Raw genomic sequence first — 18,651 nt, 5'->3', positions numbered from 1 at the left:
TAATCTTTGTTATTAATTAAATAAGCTTTTTGGGATAAGAAATAAGCGATAATTATGATATTCACGTTAATGATCAAAAAAAAAAAAAAAAAAAAAAGAGTGGGAAAAAGACAAAAAAAATAAAAATAAAAATAAAACATTGTAATTTGATTTGCACTAAAGGACACACAAAAACCTCAACAGTCAGAAATTGGCATAAGACCAAAATAAAACGTTCATTTTTCTCGTCGCATCCCTTTTTACTTTCTTTGTATAAACAAAACGTTCAAATTCACACCACCCGAGAAAAGTTTGCAGATTCGTTATTAAGACACCACCTCTTCTACTTCCCTTTTATTTTCTCTCTCTCTCTCTCTCTCTCTCTCCCCAAAGTGAGCGAGAAGGGCTTCTTTCCAACCAAAAAGAGCCTGCTTTCTCTGCAACTTCGCTTCTTATAAGTGGAACCTCAGTGGGCTGCTTGCACTTTCTCTTACTAATGCTCACGTTGTAGAAAAGGGTCTCTGGTTTAGCAGGTTTTCTTCACTCCACTACACATACATATATTTTTTAAAATAATTTTTTAGAGACTTGAAGAGAGTGAGAGAGCCTGTGCTCCGAAAATGGGAGGTATGGGTTGCTGAAGATTTGTGCTCAAAGTGTTCCTGTTCGGTTGGGGGGAAGGGTTTATTTCCTGGGAATTTAAATTTTCCTTTAACTACTATTCATTCTCGTATGGATAGCATTTATTGGGCGCATTTAGCGGTGGTACTTTGCTTGGGGATGTTCGTGAAGAGTTGGTGTCAGGGTGAATCGGATGCAAATTTCACAGCTGTGTATATTGTTACTTTGCGACAAGCTCCTTCTGCTCATTACTATGGTGGTGAGTTGACAAGGGACAGTACCGGTTTCAAACATGCTTCGTCTGGAAGATTGAATATTCACAAACCAAGGTACTTATTTCTTTATTATTATTAGTGTTTTTTATTTTTATTTTTTATTTTTTTAATTTTTATTTTCTAGACAATTGCTGTGTAATTATGTGAAGCATTCAGCAGATCAAGTTAATTGCTCATTTAATATGTACTTACAAAAATTACGGTTTAAAATTGTGGTGAAGTTACTACCTTCTTCAAATATCCAGATTCATTTCTTTTGTGTAAGTTTCCACCTTGGGATGGTTGGGAAAACTTTGGCTGTCTGAAACGGGGTGTTGTTTGTATTGGGTTGTGGATGATTGGGTCTTTTAATTTCGATAAAAATTTGGATTCCAGTGTAATCATTTAGTAGTTTTTGTCTGGTTAAGACGTGTGAGTTTCGGGGGTGCGTGATGGGGTCCTTTCACCTCCGTTGTTCCTGTTCGTGGGGTTTATTTGGAATTGTCGTTTATGAACGTGTATAGGATTTCTTCACGAATAAGTGAAGAATAGTTGATGCCGCACCACGATGACTAATAGAAAACAGGGGAAGTTTGACAAAAAAACAAAAGACAAAACTCACGTGAACAGTGTTGTGAACACAGAATACAACGGTAAAAAAGATCACACACACTCAAAACACACACCACAATGGCGTCTCACCATTGACAAAGACAAGTATCATCTCCAGTTTCTGGGAAAATGCTATTTCATTCAAAAATTCCCAATAAACGTCAATCACATCCCTTATAATTACCACCTACTTATTGAAGATAAAGATACAAGATAAAGAAAGTTACAAAGAAAAGATAAAGATAGACTTAGGAGACAAATCAGGCACTACTCATTCGCTTCTGATAGATGACTATGGATACTTGCATTTGCTCCAGGACTCAAGCATAATCATACAAGCGTTAGTCTTCGAATAGAATACTACTAAACAAGGAGATGGCTAGGATCTATCTTCCACGTCAAACATACATAAGTAGCAGATTTTGGACACACTAATGTAGGTAGTTAATACTGATACGGTGGAATGCAAGTGAGCAAGTTGGCTCTGTCAATATGGTACTCTTCACACATATGTCACATTGGCTGACATAGCGTGATTTAAGTAGCTTATAATGCCAAGTTGTACTAAGTCTCACATATCAGTGAAATGCTCCCTTCTCTCTCCTCTCAACTCTTATCTTTCTCTTTCTCTTCCTCTCGCTTCCCTAGCGGTGGCGCGTGAAAGTGCGTCAAGCTAGGGGCCTGCTACGTTTCGTCATCTGGGAGCTCGGTTGCTGTGCGGTCAAAGTTTGAGCAACAAAGGTGTGCTTTCGGGTCCCTCTAGTTAGATTGTGAAGGGGCTTCGGCTGGTGGGTTTTGTGACTAGGCGGTTTTCTTCTCCGGTAATGGTACGAGTTTCTTCTAGGTTGGCCATCTGAGTTTGGGTGAGCCTTGGAGATGGAAAGGAGGTTCTTAGTGGAGTTGAAATCTTTTGTGCTCTCAATCTTGGATGGGGCGTCGGTGTTGTGGGTGGAAGAAAAGAGGAAAGGCTTCTTCGGTGAGGTGCTCCTGAGCAACCATTGCACTGCTTGGCTAGCATCGACGATGGAGGTTCTTTTGGGTTTTCCTAGAGATAAAGAGTCTGTCAAATCTTTCAGGGAGGGGACGAAGGTTCTAATCGTGTGTAGAGGTGGGAACAAAGATGGTCGGGTTTTAGAGGCGGTAGCTTATGGGATGGGCGGACAGAGAGGGATTCTAATTATCCTTGAGGGTTATGGAGGGTGGGGCTGGCACAAATTTTCGGTGAGCTAAGAAAGGCAAAAGACTTCATTTTTGCTACGGTGGGATGTGGGAGTGGGTCTTTGTTTTCGGCAGAGAAGAAGGGTGGGAAGGAGGAGGGGCCAAGGCTGGGTATGGTTTTGAATAGGATAGGGCCTTCGTTTGCGGAAATGGTGAGGTCGGACTCTTGCTCTAATGCGACGGTGATGCCCATCGTGGGTGGTTTTCCATCGTCGTACGCATAGGTGGTGCGGTCGGAGCCTTTTCGTCATTCCAATTTGTGGGCTTCGTTGGCAGAGCCGTGTGCTATTGATATCCTTCCAGCGGTGAGGTTTGTAGAATGTGAGGTTTTGAGATCGGCGGTGGATTGCTCTATGTTGGAGATACCTCCGCTTGATTCGATGGGCAAGTTGAAGCTGCTGTGTCCGTTGGGTAAGAAGAAGCTCGAAGCTGGTCTTTCTGCTCAAGGCTCAACAGGCTCTGCAAGGAGGTCAAATTTGCGTACGTGGGGTGAGTTGGTCGACAGGTTCAACTTAGTTGTGGGCTGGGTTGTTGGGTTGGTCTGGGCCACAAGATCAAAAGGATTTCATTTGGGCCGGTTCATGCCTAAACCCAAATTCAAAGAGACGAATCAGACGATGGAAGTCTCTGAGGTTATGGGTCCTGTGTTGAACCTTGAAGCGGTCGTTTCTGCGAAATGTTTGCAATGCCCGACGGTTGCCCATGAGAGTTCTCATCGGTTGGAGATGACTTCGGCAATTGTTTCCAGGGTGGTTTTGGGTTTGTCGACTTCTAGGGGTGGTATTGCATCATCACGGTTTGTCTTTCCCCCCTTGCCGTCACTGAAGATGTTGTCTTCGGTGGCTCTGGATGCTCCTCTGGCTCCGATAAGCTCTGTTGTTGGGTTTGGTTCTTTTGGTACCTCTGCCCCTTTGCCTAGCAGCTTAGGTGGTGCTTGTTTGACCCTTCAGCTCAGACCTGAGGGGTTTTCTCAGCTCATCTTCACCCCTTCACATTTTTCATGGGCGGCTGAGTCGCCGATATCTAAGCATTTTCAAAAATACTACTGGAAGGCTAGGGAAGGTCGTTCAATGCAGTTGGACGAGGACTTATTAGCAGAATCTGTGGCAGCAATGAGGTTGCTATTAGTTTTTTACAGCTGAGAAAGCAGTTGCAGTGCATCCAGTGAAGGCAGATTCCGTGAAGGATAATTTTAAGCCATGTACTTCAAAGAATGGTTTCCTTCGGAGGGGGTTTCTCAACCCAAGCCCGGCTGTGAAAGCTTCTACTCCTCATTCCTCGCTTTTAGAGTCGGTCGTGTCGTCTAGGCTTCCCTCCTCCTTGAGTGGTTTCGCCACTCCTATCTTTGAAAAGGGCAATGAATTCAGGGTGAATGGTTTGTCCCAATCTCAAGAGTGGCCAGTAGGGTTTGATCCGCCTGGGGAGGTAGTTGTGTGGGAGCAAGGTGATGAGATTTGGGATGGGGAAGCTGGTGATTTCTTGTACCCTTTGGGTGTTCTTTTTCCCAGCATGACTTTGAATTGGGAGGTGGATAGTGCTGAGGATGAGGATCCGTCCTTGGCGATTCTGGATGCCTTTGAAGAGGACTTTTTTCGGAAAGTTAAGGTTGCATGCTCAAAGTCCAAAGGTAGGAGGTTGATTTTGAATTTGGTAATGATGCAATCAAATAATAAAAAGAAACAAAATAAAAAGATATGGGCTACTTCGAGAGAGCCTTGATCTCCAATGGCTACTTCGAGAGAGCCTTGATCTCCAAAACAACCAAAAGGTCTAGGTTTAATATTCAGCATGTTTATTCATTGAGTAGGGTTACACTTAAATAGATGATGGCTAGGTCATAAGACTTAACCATTAGGTCTAGCCGTCATAACACACTGTAGGAAAATAAATTAAGAATGGAAAATATATTCCTTATTTAGCTAAGACACTTAGGGAAATAAAATATGGAGAAGTATTCTACTCCTTATTTAGCTAGAGGCTTCTTATTTTGCTAGAGGCGGCTAGGGTTAGGGTGTGCTGCTACAGTGCCACATCAGCCCTAACTTGCTATCCATATCATCCCTTCCCCCTAACAACTTCCTTGTCCTCAAGGAAGAGTTCCAGCTTTGCGCAATTCCCTCCCTGTCCTTCCACCTTTGGCTCCAACTCTTCTTCTTTCTTTTTTACATTCTGTTCCAGCATCTTCTTGCTGTTTTCGGCTGCTTCTGGATAGAGGTACTTGAACTCTTTTGACCTGCCCGACTTACCCTTAATGCCATGTAATATTATGGGCACCTTATTCCACTTAAACTGCATCTCTAAGGTCTCAAAACTCCAGCGGCTGGGCCCCAATATTCGCAACCATTGAGTGCCTAGCACAACTTCATGATCTTCTACTGGCAGAATATAAAAGTCTATGGTAAAAGTCATGCCCTGCAGCTCGACTGGAATTTGAATACACTTACCGGGACTGTGGATCTTTTCCCCCGAGGCGATGGTCACATCCACCCCTCCCTCTTCTGCAAGCTGTAATTTCAACCCTCGAGCAAGGGATAAACTCATGAAATTATGAGTGCTGCCCGAATCAATGAGTACTACAAACGTTGACAACCCAATCCTCCCATAAGTCTTCATGGTTTCTGTAGGGTCCTTACCGGTAATGGCATTCAAGGAAACTTTTGGAGTGTCTACCTCTTCTGCATCTTGTGCCATCCCATCCCCATCTCCATCTTCTCTCAAGTATGCCTCAATCATGAACAACTTCTTGCAGCGATGCCCGGGTCCATACTTGTCGTTGCACTTGAAACAGAGACCCTTCTCTTGCCTCTCCTTAAGTTCTTCCGGTGTTAACCTCTTGATGGTAAACGGTGGCTGGCCGATGGTGCTTAGGGGGGTTAATGGTGGTCTCCGCATGTCCGAATGAACGTTTTTACCAAGAGCCATGTTACGGGCCTCATAGACCCTTGCTAGGCCGATGGCTGAGCTGAGCGTAAGAGGTCGTCCAGCAGTGACGTCCGCCTTGATTTCCTCCCTAAGGCCGCTTACAAAACAACTAACTTGTTGGCTTTGTGATAAATTTCCTATTTTTGAGAGTAGGGACTCAAATTTGGCTTGGTAGTCCCTTATACTTCCTACTTGCTGTAATTTCGTGAGCTCTCCAAAGGGATCGTAGAATTGGGTCGGTCCAAAACGAACGAATACCCCTTCCTTGAATTCTGGCCAGCCTATCTCCCTCCCTTCACGTAGCAGGATTTGGAACCATAGATGGAAGGAAGCCAAAGCCGCCTTATCCTCCTCATGGGTTCCTTGGAATCTGAAAAACTGCTCCGCTCTACAGACCCAGCTGGTTGGGTCTTCTTCTCCATTGAATCTAGGGAAATCCAGTTTAACATGGGGACGTCCGAATGCCCGCAGCCGTTCTCCATCTTGGAATTCTTCTCCTTCTCTTGCCCGTAACCTCCTACGCCCGTTCTCCTCTGCGTCACGTCGGTCCCTGGCGGACAGCATCTTAAATATGCCTCGGTCATTCGGGCTGTCAAGGCCTGCACCACTTGCTCCAAGCTACCCATGCGTCCTTCCATAACTTGCTGTTCGTGTTGCTGGGTGAATGAACGCGTGGCTGGTCTTGCTTCCACTGCAAAATCCAAGTAGGCCTTGTTCTTGTTGCGGGAACGACCTATGGTGATTAACTGGAATTTTTCTCAAAAAAAAAAAAAAAAAAAAATTTCTGGTTTCTAGTGAGGGAAACCGGGCCTCAAGGTTTATCAATGCGGTTAACGAGAGGAACCCCGGCTCTGATACCACTTGATGCAATCAAATAATAAAAAGAAACAAAATAAAAAGATATGGGCTACTTCGAGAGAGCCTTGATCTCCAATGGCTACTTCGAGAGAGCCTTGATCTCCAAAACAACCAAAAGGTCTAGGTTTAATGTTCAGCATGTTTATTCATTGAGTAGGGTTACACTTAAATAGATGATGGCTAGGTCATAAGACTTAACCATTAGGTCTAGCCGTCATAACACACTGCAGGAAAATAAATTAAGAATGGAAAATATATTCCTTATTTAGCTAAGACACTTAGGGAAAGAAAATATGGAGAAGTGTTCTACTCCTTATTTAGCTAGAGGCTTCTTATTATGCTAGAGGCGGCTAGGGTTAGGGTGTGCTGCTACAGTGCCACATCAGCCCTAACTTGCTATCCATATTAGGTAAGCTCCATCAATTACTGTGATGCAAGTGCGTCCACTTAGCATAGGGAAGGGAAGGCTCACGTGCGGTAGCGGGGAATGCTTCTTGAGGTTTTGAGGGTTTGTTTTGGGTTCTTGTTTCCTTTGTGGGCTGCTCCTTGTGGGTTTTTGATTGGGTTTCTTTTTGTGAGCAGGTTTAGCTGTTCCTGTGTATACTCCTTGTGTATTATGCTCTTTGTGGGTTTTGAGTTTAAGAGCTTAGGTCCTTGTGGGGTTGATTGGGTTTCTTTTTGTGGGCTAGTTTGGTTGTTCATGTGTATACTCCTTGTGTACTTAGGGAAGCCTTATACTTTTTAATAAAACATTTCTTACTTATCAAAAAATAATGCCAAGTTGCCAACCACTTGAAAAAAAAAAATTGTAGCCACTTTAAACACGTTTGACAAGTGACAGACAGTGATGGGTTTACCATGCTGAAGTCATTATTTTGTTTAATTGTTTGCCCATTATCCTTCTAGTGTGGATGATTATTTTCTTACTATAGTCAATGCTTTACTTTCCTGTGTTTTCTCCTTATTTTTGTCTGTGTCTTTCATTCTTCAGTCTTTTCACAGTCCACAAAAATAGGAGCTTTGACTTGACTAATGATGCTTATAATTCTTTCCTTTCTGGATTTAGAAATAATTCAAAGATAGGTTGGAGGTTTAGTTCTCATATTGCTCGAGTTCATGATTCATTATTGAGGCGGGTGTTAAGGGGGGAGCAATATCTCAAGCTGTACAGCTACCACTACTTGGTTAATGGATTTGCTGTTCTTGTTACCCCACAGCAGGTATGATATCAGCCAATTATTTTCACAATTGTTATGCCATCAGTATACTTGTAATGCTAGAGTAAAACTGTGATGCTACATAATTACCCTAGTTTTTTTTTTTGTTATTTTTTTTAATTTTTTTATTTGTTTTATTTTTTTTAAATATTGTGTATTTATGATTAAGACTTTTGGCATACAGATGCTTTGCCATGTCCACATGTTTGTAGAAAAGTTTACATTTTGTCACGATATTTTTATTCCTATATGGGAGAAATGTAATTAATATGTTCTCTAATTGGTGACATTGGTGAATCTTGAAGGCGGACAAGCTTTCAAGGAGGAGAGAAGTGGCAAATGTGGTTTTGGATTTCTCCGTTAGAACTGCAACCACCCATACTCCACAGTTCTTGGGCCTACCACATGGGGCATGGATTGAAGAAGGTGGTTTTGAATCTGCTGGAGAAGGAATTGTGATAGGGTTTATCGATACTGGCATTGATCCGACACACCCCAGCTTTGCTGATGATGTATCTGAACATCCATATCCTGTTCCAGCTCATTTTTCTGGCATCTGTGAGGTTACTCGGGACTTTCCATCTGGATCATGCAACAGAAAACTTATTGGCGCCCGCCATTTTGCAGCATCTGCTATAACCAGAGGAATTTTCAATTCAACTCAGGACTATGCTTCACCATTTGATGGTGATGGCCATGGCACGTGAGTAATTCTGTTTTTTCCTGGTCAATTGTTCTCAAAGTTATACTTTTTTTTTTTTTTTACCCTTTTTGTGGATTTGCACTTCTTTTCCATTTTCTTCCACCAAGTTATTCATGGCTAAGAAGGGGAAAGGATTTAAATTCTGAATATACCCAGCTCATGTGCTGGGGTTTGAAATTGGAATACAGGTTAGGATGTACGCGTCTTAGAGATCTGCTTAACGGTAGCCAATTGAACTGGCTTTGCATAATTGCAGGCCATATGGCACTTGGGCATTGGCTCACATTGGAAAAAGGGTATGCTGGAATTAGGGGGATGTCTTAGGTCCAAAACTCCACAAAGAAAAGAAAGAATGAGAAATTATTGAAGCTGTACAGTTACAACACTTTCGAGGGCAGAATAAAATTCCCTCCTATTGATAGAAGAAAGAGAGGCAGCAGAAAAAAGTTCTATGATATAGCTGGTTATTATTAATCTCTTAATTTATTTTGGCTTGGCTGAGTCTTTTGGTCATCAATTATGATTATGTACAAACTATGTGCCTGTCTAGTTGTTTAATCTGCAATGAAATATGGACAAGACTGTTTTTGCCACCCTTCTCTGTGGGATCCTGACATTGACATGATTCAGAATTTTCTCTCTTGTTCTTCCTTCATTTTTTGATTTTTTTTTTTTTTTTTTTTTTTTTTCCTGGGGTTCGACGTATTGGACACCTGCTATTCAGAATAAAGTTTACATTTATGCCTGTGTGATTGTTATATAGCTTCTTTTTCCTTTCAAAAACCACATGGAAATGGAATATCTTTTATTAGTTAGTTAATTTATTTCAAAAGCCAGTAGATACACTAATCCATCAACATTCCAATGACTTAGATGTTTTTAAGGAAACTAACATATCTGTTTCAACGACACTGAAACCTGTATACACCTTTCAAATACTAAGGGAATTATAATGTTATTTATTTCCGCTTCTATGCGCACACCAGAAGTCCATTGACATTTCCAAGGTCCCTGATGAGTCTAATCTTGATACACAGGCACACGGCTTCTATTGCTGCAGGAAACCACGGGATTCCAGTGGTAGTTGCTGGGCATCACTTTGGAAATGCAAGTGGAATGGCTCCTCGTTCACAGTAATTAGTCCAGATCTGAGCATTGGTTTGTTGTTAATATGTATCTTTAGCAGAACATATATCTTCTATTATAGAAAATACTCTATATTCTGAAAGAGGCTCACTAGCAAAGCATAAAATATAGCTCTGCATTCTCTTCATTTTTTCCATTCCATCATCATGTGAGAACCATGTACATATATCTTCTATATATAGAAAATACTCTATATTCTGAAAGAGGCTCACTAGCAAAGCATAAAATATAGCTCTGCATTCTCTTCATTTTTTCCATTCCATCATCATGTGAGAAGCATGATATAGCTGAAGTGTCACAAAGTGCGTAAAATTCACTGCTGTTACCCATTAAGTTGTGTAATTTGGTACTTATCAAAGACAAGGAGAACAAAAAAATTTGCAGTTTAAATCTTACCCTACGGATAACAGAAATTATAATTAGCATTTGTGCTTCAAACTACGGTTATTGCAGCTCTGTCGGAAAATGAAACCTGCTTTTTGGGAGATTACCTTTTTTTTTTCGGGCCAACTGTGAGCTGTGCAATTAGGGGTAGCCCAAAAAGACTTCACAAACTTGTAAACTTCATGAACTTGATGAAGGTGGAACTTGTTTCTAGGTCTTTGATACAACCCCAGGACTTGAGTAGTTGCCTACTTGGCACTTTCATAAATGTACTTCAAAAGTTATATTTGAAAAACTGTCTAAGCAACTTTCCAGATACACTGCTGAATTACTTGGAAATTGCAATCATTTCAAAGAACACTTGCAAGTGTTCTGGAGGAACTTAGGTTTCTATATTTTTTCCCTGAAATTTCCTAACCACTATATCATTCTTATTTTGGTTGTATTTATCTTTTCCACCTTTCCATGTGATATTCTGTTTTAATGTCCATCATGAGATTGTGGTCATGGCTGTCAGTTAGGTCTTCAATCTATATTCCAGTGAAGAATTGGCCACACTGATCAAGACATTTGGTGGTGCACATTCATTTGACTGCCATGTCACCTTTTAATATAATCTGAATCAATATTGTTTTTACTATAGTGAGAAAGATCTGAGTTTAAAATTCTAATACTTCACTATAGTAAACAAGAATAGGCTACCCTGTTTTTTTTTTTTTTTTTTTTTTTTCCCTTCTATAAGTAACAAGAATAGGCTACTTAATAACTTTGGAAGGCTAGGAAGAGATGAGTGTGTTACATTGCTCTAACAAGAATATGCTTGCTTAAGGTTGAATGTTTCAGTAAATCTTGTGATGGCTGTTCAGATGTGTTGACTGAATTAAAAATGTTGGTTTTGTCATAGGATAAAGAAAATGCAGGAAACTACATGGTTCTTTACCCCCATTCTAGATATATAAGATTGGTACATGAATACACTTAAGTGCTTGGAAGATGCTTTGAACTATACCAATCCGTAAAGATCCTCACACTTGTGCTCTCATGCTTAAAGAAAGCCTTGTTATCCTAGTTTCAGATGGAAGCGTATCCTCTATAATTAAAGCCCCAGGCAGTTTGCTTTAGCCCTTCGCTTCATTAGACAACTTGACAATCTTGACTTGTTGGTTAGAGATGAGTCTAATTTGGTGGTGTCTGATACTTTCCATACATGGTCCAACACTAAGTAGGTATAGGTTTATTAGTGTTCATTCTGGCATGTGTTACTCATTGCATAATTGATGGTTAACTTTAGGAAAAGGTCCTCAATTCCCTTTTGTTCTAAGCTTCGATTAAGGCTTCACCCCTAGTGCTCTATCCAATGGAGGGAAGTTTTGAAGGAAGGAAATGAAAGGATGTGAAGGGAAGGAAGGAAGAAGGTGTCTCCTAGGTATGGGTGGAGGGAAATGGAACTTGGAATTTAGGAAGAAAAAGGAAGCGACTGTTTGGCGAAGTTTTTAAAAACATTTTTCAAACACAAAAAAATACTTTGCACACAACAGTTATCAACGGATTTTTAGATGTGGTCTCTAGTACTAACACATTCTTCAAAATAAGCCACAAAACACAACACTTTTGAAAGCTTCCTCCACCTTCATCTAAGAATGTTTTGGAAACATATGCCCATTTTTTCTTATGTCGAGGTTGGCCTAGTTATTTATTAAAAATAAAAATATTAATTTAAAAAAAAATAAAAAAGAAAAGGGTGGAGGCCGTCCCTGCACTAGAAGCGGGTCTCCCCTCCACACCTCCAACGTCCACCCCCTCCACCATCGCAGATGGCAGCAGGGCTGGAACTCCAAACTCTCGCCACCCTCTGTAGTGGTGAATTCACTACCGCAGAGAGTGGGTTGGAGACCTCCCTGAGGTGCAGGGATGGGTCTGTCACCCACCCCCTCCGCATCTCTCACGAAGGTGCGGGGTAGGTTTTCCACCCCTTGTAGAGAGAAAGGCAGGGGGGACCTCCCCCCTCTGGTGAAGGGGTGGCGGCCATTTTTTTTTTTTTTTTTTTTCTTGTTATGTTTGGAAAACACTTCCCCGTTTTTTGGATTTTAGAAACCCCCCTTTCAGTTATCTAAACAAATTTTCATCCGTAGACCCCATAGACAAGACTTTTTCAGATGTAAACAAACCCCCCCCCCCCGACGTCTCTAGCGAAGGTGTGGGGTAGGTTTTCTACCCTTGTAGAGAGAAAAGGCAGGCGGGACCTCCCCGGGCCTCTTGCGAAAGGGTGGCGGCCTCTGGGAGACCTTCTCTCCTGTTTTGTTTCTTATCATGTTTGGAAAACACTATCCAGTTTTTTGGTTTTTAGAAACCCTTTCATTTATCTAAACAAATTTTCACTTGTAGACCACATAGACAAGACTTTCAGATGTGTCCTCCACTCAATGGAAAACTCTTTTCGATTTTTTACTTTTTCAAAACACAAAATGGAAAAATCTTTTCGATACCACGAAGACCCGAAGTGTTCTTTCTTGGACATGGTGAAACCTTCCGTGCAATTGTGGGGAATGGAAGGGAAGGGATCATGAGATAGGGGGTGTTTGCTTGTTTGTTTTATCCTGCCTAATGCCACTGTTAGCCTTCCATGGACAACGAATTTCATGGGGGAAAATGTAGTTTTTGTTGCTCTGTCCCCTTTTTTTTTTTTTTTTTTTTTTTTTTTACCTTACTACCTATTTATTACTCTGCTATTCCTCTCATTTTGTGCAAGACACCTCTTCCTCAAGTTGCTCCCTAAAAGAATTTTTCGCCTGACCCAAAACAAGCAATTTGGTAAAATTTCTTGATTCAAAGTAATAAGTAATTGAACTAAAAATAAGGTAAAAGAAACTGTGCAATGCTGTGCCATTCATAAGAAAAATTAAAAGAAGAAAAGCAAGCATAAAGAATTTCTTATTGATCCCAAATATTTCTATATATCAATTTCCCACTCATGAATATTTCAATATAGATTTATGTATTTGTGTATTAACTAGATGCCAATCTTTCCAGCATTGCTGTTTACAAGGCATTGTACAAGAGCTTTGGAGGCTTTGCTGCGGATGTAGTTGCTGCCATAGACCAGGTAGATATTATTGTTCTTTTGCTGCAAATGATCTTCTTGTCACATGACTAATGTACGAGGTAGGGGTTTAGAACCTAGCATGGTAATATTTGATATTCTCAACAGGAAGCAACTTCTTGTTCTCTTTGTCCCGCTTCAGTGGTGAATCAATGCCAATTTGGAGAAATTTCTGTATTCTTTTAGAATTTTCCATCAATATAACCCACTGTTGGTTGCATGTCTTTTATTTATAACGATTTCCATTTCATCATTATCTTTTTTCAGTCCGCAAGATCTTCAACAGAATACTTGTTGAACTGTGGGTGTCAACCAACATATTTATTGTGCTTATGAAAGTTTTTAACCTCATCTTTGTAAAATACATCCACACTTAAATATCTATCAAAATGTGCTCAGTCATTAATGTTGGAATATTCCCTTGCAGGCAGCCCAGGATGGGGTTGACATAATAAGCTTATCGATCACCCCCAATCGGCGTCCTCCTGGTATCGCAACATTTTTTAATCCCATAGATATGTCGTTGCTATCCGCTGTAAAGGCTGGTATTTTTGTTGTGCAAGCAGCTGGCAATACTGGACCAGCACCTAAGAGCATGTCTTCCTTCAGTCCATGGATCTTTACTGTTGGTGCTGCATCGCATGACAGAGTATACAGTAACTCTATAGTCCTTGGCAACAACTTATCCATTCCTGGAGTTGGGCTTGCGCGTAAGTTTGTCTTCCATTTAACTGGTTCATCTCTCGTAATTTTATTTATAGACGATAATGTGACAATTACATAGTTTCTTGATCCATGTTTAAATGACTGATAATTTGGCTGGGGAAAAAGGATTCAAAGTGATATGGCACCTGTCATAGTTTTGAATGATTTGAGGTCCGTTATTGACCTCAAATCATTTTTCAGTAATTTTAGCTGCACAATTTTGAAAAGAAAAATCACAAGGACTGTCAGAAATAGATGACTTTTGCTCCCCTACACCAGGATGGCAGTTCTCACCTTCAACCCTCTCACATGGCTTGCTGTAGGTTATGAGTTTGGGTAAGTGCTTCTGCACAGTGGGAGCTTTATTTCATGGTGTAGGGATATTAAAGATAGCATTCTAATATGAGTTTCAGTCTAAACCCAAACTTCTATTCCACGTGAACACATCATAGAGTTGAAGGGGAGAGCTGCAACCTGGGTTCTAACCCATTATTGTCAAAATATTGAGGATTCTCTTGGATACTCTATTTAAAAGGAAGGCAGGGTTTAGAAACTGCGATAAGAATTGTTTTAAGATAACCGTCCAATCCTATTTTATCATTTCATCAATTCAGAATATTCATAGTTCAATTATCTGCGCACAAGTCCTGTATTACTTTGAGATTTTCTACTTTCATTTGTTTAGTTAAGTGATAATTCAAGTTTTAGTTCCTCTTAGTATTTAAATACTTATGAAGCTGCTGCCAATTTCTTACAAGTTGGTTTAAGCAGTTATTCCTCGCATACTTTGTGTGAGTTAGAATGGGGTGTCCTTCCCTCGTGTGTTTTCCAAGAAGAAGCAGTTATGATGTACGTGAGAAACCTGCTCATAGGATCTGACCATGGGAAATGGGTAGTACCTATATAGTGAACGCGTCTATTAAAAATGAGGTCTGAACTAGATAGATTATTGTGAATTCAACTTGTTTTTCATTCCTCTTTTCATATATACAAATGTTGCTTTCACAACTAAGTTATGTCAATATTGGGCTGATCCTTGCAAATGGGTAGTACCTATATAGTGAATGCTTCTATTAAAAATTAGGTCTGAATTAGATAGATTATTGTGAGTTCAACCTGTTTTTTATTCCTCTTTTTATATACGCAAATGTTGCTTTTACCACTAAGTTATGTCAATATTGGGCTGATCCTTTCATTGTAGTGTTTTCTTATCCTTGCATAGTGGATTTTTATGGCTAAGCTCTTCATGCATTGTTTGCACCTTGGATACATATTGTGAGTGTACACAATTGACTTGAAAGATTAGCTGATTTATTTCTTGTTTGTTCAGCGGGAACAGATAAAGACGCAATGTATACACTGATTTCTGCAATTCATGCTTTGAACAATGAGACAGTGGTTGCCAATGATATGTATGTGGGTGAATGCCAAGACTCCAGTAGCTTTAATCAGGATCTCGTCCAAGGGAACCTCTTGATCTGTAGCTATTCAATACGATTTGTGCTTGGGCTCTCAACTATCAAACAGGCCCTACAAACAGCCAAAAACCTCAGTGCAGCTGGTGTTGTGTTCTACATGGATCCTTTTGTAATTGGTTTTCAGCTTAATCCAGTTCCAATGAAAATGGCTGGCATCATAATACCATCCCCAGATGATTCCAAGGTGTGGGGCCTTTAGATGTTGTGAAAATGTGTGTTTGTGAGTGCGCATTCTGTTTAGTAATCCTCAAAGCTTATTAATTGAGACATGTTACATATACATCTTTTGTACATCTCCCATACATCTATTTTCTAAATCAATCATTAGATCTGTAGGACCCACATGTGGGTTCTTATTGGTCCTACAAATCCAATGGTTAATTTAGAAGAGAGTGTATGGGAGATGTACAATAGATGTAAAAAAATTATCTCTCTTATTAATTTAGGTGGAACCTGCCTGGATTTGGCCTTATGTTCGTGATTAATCTGTCCCACCCTCCCTTCTCTATTTCTGGTGCTTATTGACACTTTCATGATCTATCTAGCAGATTTTACTCAAATACTACAATTCTTCTTTGGAGAGGGATGAGCTGACAAAGAAAATCATTAAATATGGAGCAGTTGCAAGCATCTGTGGAGGATTAAAAGCGAACTACAGTAATTCTGCTCCAAAGGTTATGTATTACTCTGCTAGAGGACCAGATCCGGAAGACAATTTTCTTGATGATGCTGACATAATGAAACCCAACTTGGTAGCTCCTGGAAATTTCATATGGTCTGCTTGGAGTTCTCTTGGCACTGACTCAGTTGAATTCCTAGGTATAAATATACTCATAAATGCTGCAATTGTGATAGTATGAGTATCTAGCGAAGAAAAAGGATTACACAAGCATTATTATTTTCTCCCACAATTTTCAAAGTTTACCAATATTTTTAAAACTTACATGAGTAATCAACTAATAAGGTATCAATAATTTAGGCGAGAACTTTGCAATGATGTCTGGGACAAGCATGGCTGCTCCTCACGTTGCTGGGCTTGCAGCACTTATTAAGCAAAAGTTCCCGAGTTTCAGTCCTTCAGCCATTGCATCTGCCCTTTCCACCACTGCTTCTCTATATGAAAAGACCGGTGGACCAATAATGGCTCAGCGTGCCTATGCCAACCCAGATCTAAACCAGTCTCCAGCAACACCCTTTGACATGGGCAGTGGTTTTGTGAATGCAACTGCAGCGTTGAATGCGGGTTTGATTTTTGATTCCAGTAAGTCCAATTATGTTTGGTTTATATTAGTCAAGGAGTTTCATGCAATGTCTAATTCTTGGAAATCTTGTCATGATTGTGACATTAACAAGTGTACTTTCTTGAATTTAATTGTGGTCCAAACTTTCGTACTTATTTCATTTGAAAAACCCATCCATACAAAAACATGCAAAAGAAACAGGAGATTTTTTTTTTTATTATTTCTTTTTTATTTCTTTTAAGTTTTAAGTATACATTGTTAATGAAGACGTGGTAGTTATGTATTGTCTAATGGCGTGAAGAAAATTTTACAAGTTTTGCACGGCTGGTCTGTAGAAAGGAATACGATATTATTATTATCATGGTTTTCCAAATGTTCCTGTCGAAATTCTATTGCACCAAATAAGCAAATAAGCATCTAAATAGTTTGTGTTCTGAAGTTACTTTTGCTTCTCACATTTGCTTTGATTCTCCGGCATAAAACAGACCCTTATCCCCAATTCCTTGAGTTTGACTAGACAATTTTTTTTTTTTCCCCTACTGTTGAATTCCATCTAAGATGGTGTCTATAAACATCAGCCACCATTTTCTTTTGAATTGTCTCCAGTTTTCATTCTTGTACATCTTAAATTAAATAAAATCCTGACCTATAGGTGCAGTTTGTCCCTGTTACACACAAACAAGCCCTTCAGACCGTTTTAGCTTACTTTATTGTATTTCTTGTAAACTTTACCTGTGTTTGATTAGCACCAAGTCATTTTATAGCAAATCGGGGGCAGAGGGAAGAGAGAAATTATGAAGTTACTAAGGAAAAGGAAAACTAGAGACTTGAGTTGTGTTAAGTGTATTATAAAGATGAAGATAGAAGAGAGCTATTTTGATAAACTTTTAATTGAAAGTCATGCAGGGAAATGGAGAGAACCTAGTATTTGTGATAAACCATGTTTTCCATGCAAATTGATGCATCTTATTCTAAGTCCAGAGGCTTGTATGCGTTTTGTTGTTTCAGGTTATGATGAGTATATGCAGTTTCTTTGTGGCATTAATGGATCTGCTGCTGTGGTTTTGAATTACACTGGCCAAAACTGTTGGGTTTATAATTCTACTATCAGTGGTGCTGACCTGAACTTGCCCTCAATCACCATAGCAAAACTGAACCAGTCTAAGACTATACAAAGGTCGGTTACCAACATTGGTGGGAATGAGACTTACAGTGTTGGTTGGAGTGCTCCATATGGGGTGTCTGTGAAGGTGATCCCTGCGCGCTTCTCTATTGGCAGTGGGGAGAGACAGGTGTTGAGTGTATACCTCAATGCAACTGTGAGTACTTCTGTTGCCAGCTTTGGGAGAATTGGACTCTTTGGAAATCAAGGTCATATTCTCAACCTTCCTCTCTCAGTCCTCGTAAAAATCTCATATAATAACACCCCTAATGCCTGAGGCCTTTTTGGCTCTGTTTCATATTTTCTTTTTCCTACCCTTTACTCTGCTTTGCAGGATGTGTTAACCAATTTTTTCATTCATTATCATGTAAATGACTAAGCGTCTTTTGCTAATATATAGATGCAATGATTGAATGATAAGCAGGACTTTTGCTAATATAATGAGATTGTATTTTGTAAATTGTAGCAATCAATTATATTGATTTAATTTTTATATCTAAAATATAATTTTAAATAAATTGATAGCTGATTTTTCATTACTAACATCGAGCATTATATATATATATATATATATCATTATACAAATATTACCGTGGCATCTTCGGGGCAGCATTTCTTGGGAGTTAATCATTAATCAGAAGATTTCATTTTAAATATGTGCCTTTGAAGCACATCTAATTTGGTTTGTAAAACCAAGATTCAGCTTTGTTGGTCAGATTTCTGTACACAAAAGTGTAGTGCAAATTAAATTTAACGGCTGCTTTAAGATTTTAAACTCGAATTCTATATGGATTTTGTGCATAACTTGAGAGAATATTGAAGTCTGATTTATAATGAGTAAATTAAGAGTGATTGTTAGAGTAAATTATGAAATTATTGATATGTATTACATGCAATCAACCTGAGGGTCTAGCCCCTCCGCTTTGGGATTAGGATTCCCTATCATTTTTTTAAAATTTTAGATTGTCAAATTATGTAAATTTATGTCGTTTTATACATCAAAAGGTATAAAAAAAATGTTACACGTGTTACTAATGATAATTACGTATAT

General features: G+C 39.6%; 1 protein-coding gene across 1 annotated transcript; it reads left to right on the top strand.

The window, feature by feature from the left end:
* The first annotated feature begins 319 nt into the window (after window positions 1-319).
* Window positions 320-18,060, top strand: LOC133868551 (subtilisin-like protease SBT2.2). The gene is made up of 10 exons (XM_062305476.1): window positions 320-929; window positions 7,531-7,684; window positions 7,987-8,384; window positions 9,422-9,517; window positions 12,945-13,017; window positions 13,442-13,724; window positions 15,050-15,381; window positions 15,746-16,016; window positions 16,177-16,458; window positions 17,447-18,060. Exons 1-10 carry the CDS (start codon window positions 712-714, stop codon window positions 17,875-17,877), a joined length of 2,538 nt encoding a protein of 845 aa, XP_062161460.1. The 5' UTR covers window positions 320-711; the 3' UTR covers window positions 17,878-18,060.
* Window positions 18,061-18,651: the final 591 nt, after the last annotated feature.

The sequence above is a fragment of the Alnus glutinosa genome, chromosome 5 (genome assembly GCF_958979055.1).
Source record: "Alnus glutinosa chromosome 5, dhAlnGlut1.1, whole genome shotgun sequence".
In the NCBI taxonomy this organism is placed as follows: domain Eukaryota; kingdom Viridiplantae; phylum Streptophyta; class Magnoliopsida; order Fagales; family Betulaceae; genus Alnus; species Alnus glutinosa.
The sequence above is the reverse complement of the archived record's forward strand: the minus strand, read 5'-3'. Positions and strand labels throughout refer to the sequence as shown.

What these genes read in the sequence shown, in the direction of transcription:
- LOC133868551 (XM_062305476.1), top strand. Translation starts at nt 712, where the DNA reads ATGGATAGCATTTATTGGGCGCATTTAGCGGTGGTACTTTGCTTGGGG. An exon ending in TTGAATATTCACAAACCAAG is followed by an intron (nt 930 to 7,530) that starts GTACTTATTTCT and finishes TTCTGGATTTAG; the next exon opens with AAATAATTCAAAGATAGGTT. An exon ending in TAGTTGCTGCCATAGACCAG is followed by an intron (nt 13,018 to 13,441) that starts GTAGATATTATT and finishes ATTCCCTTGCAG; the next exon opens with GCAGCCCAGGATGGGGTTGA.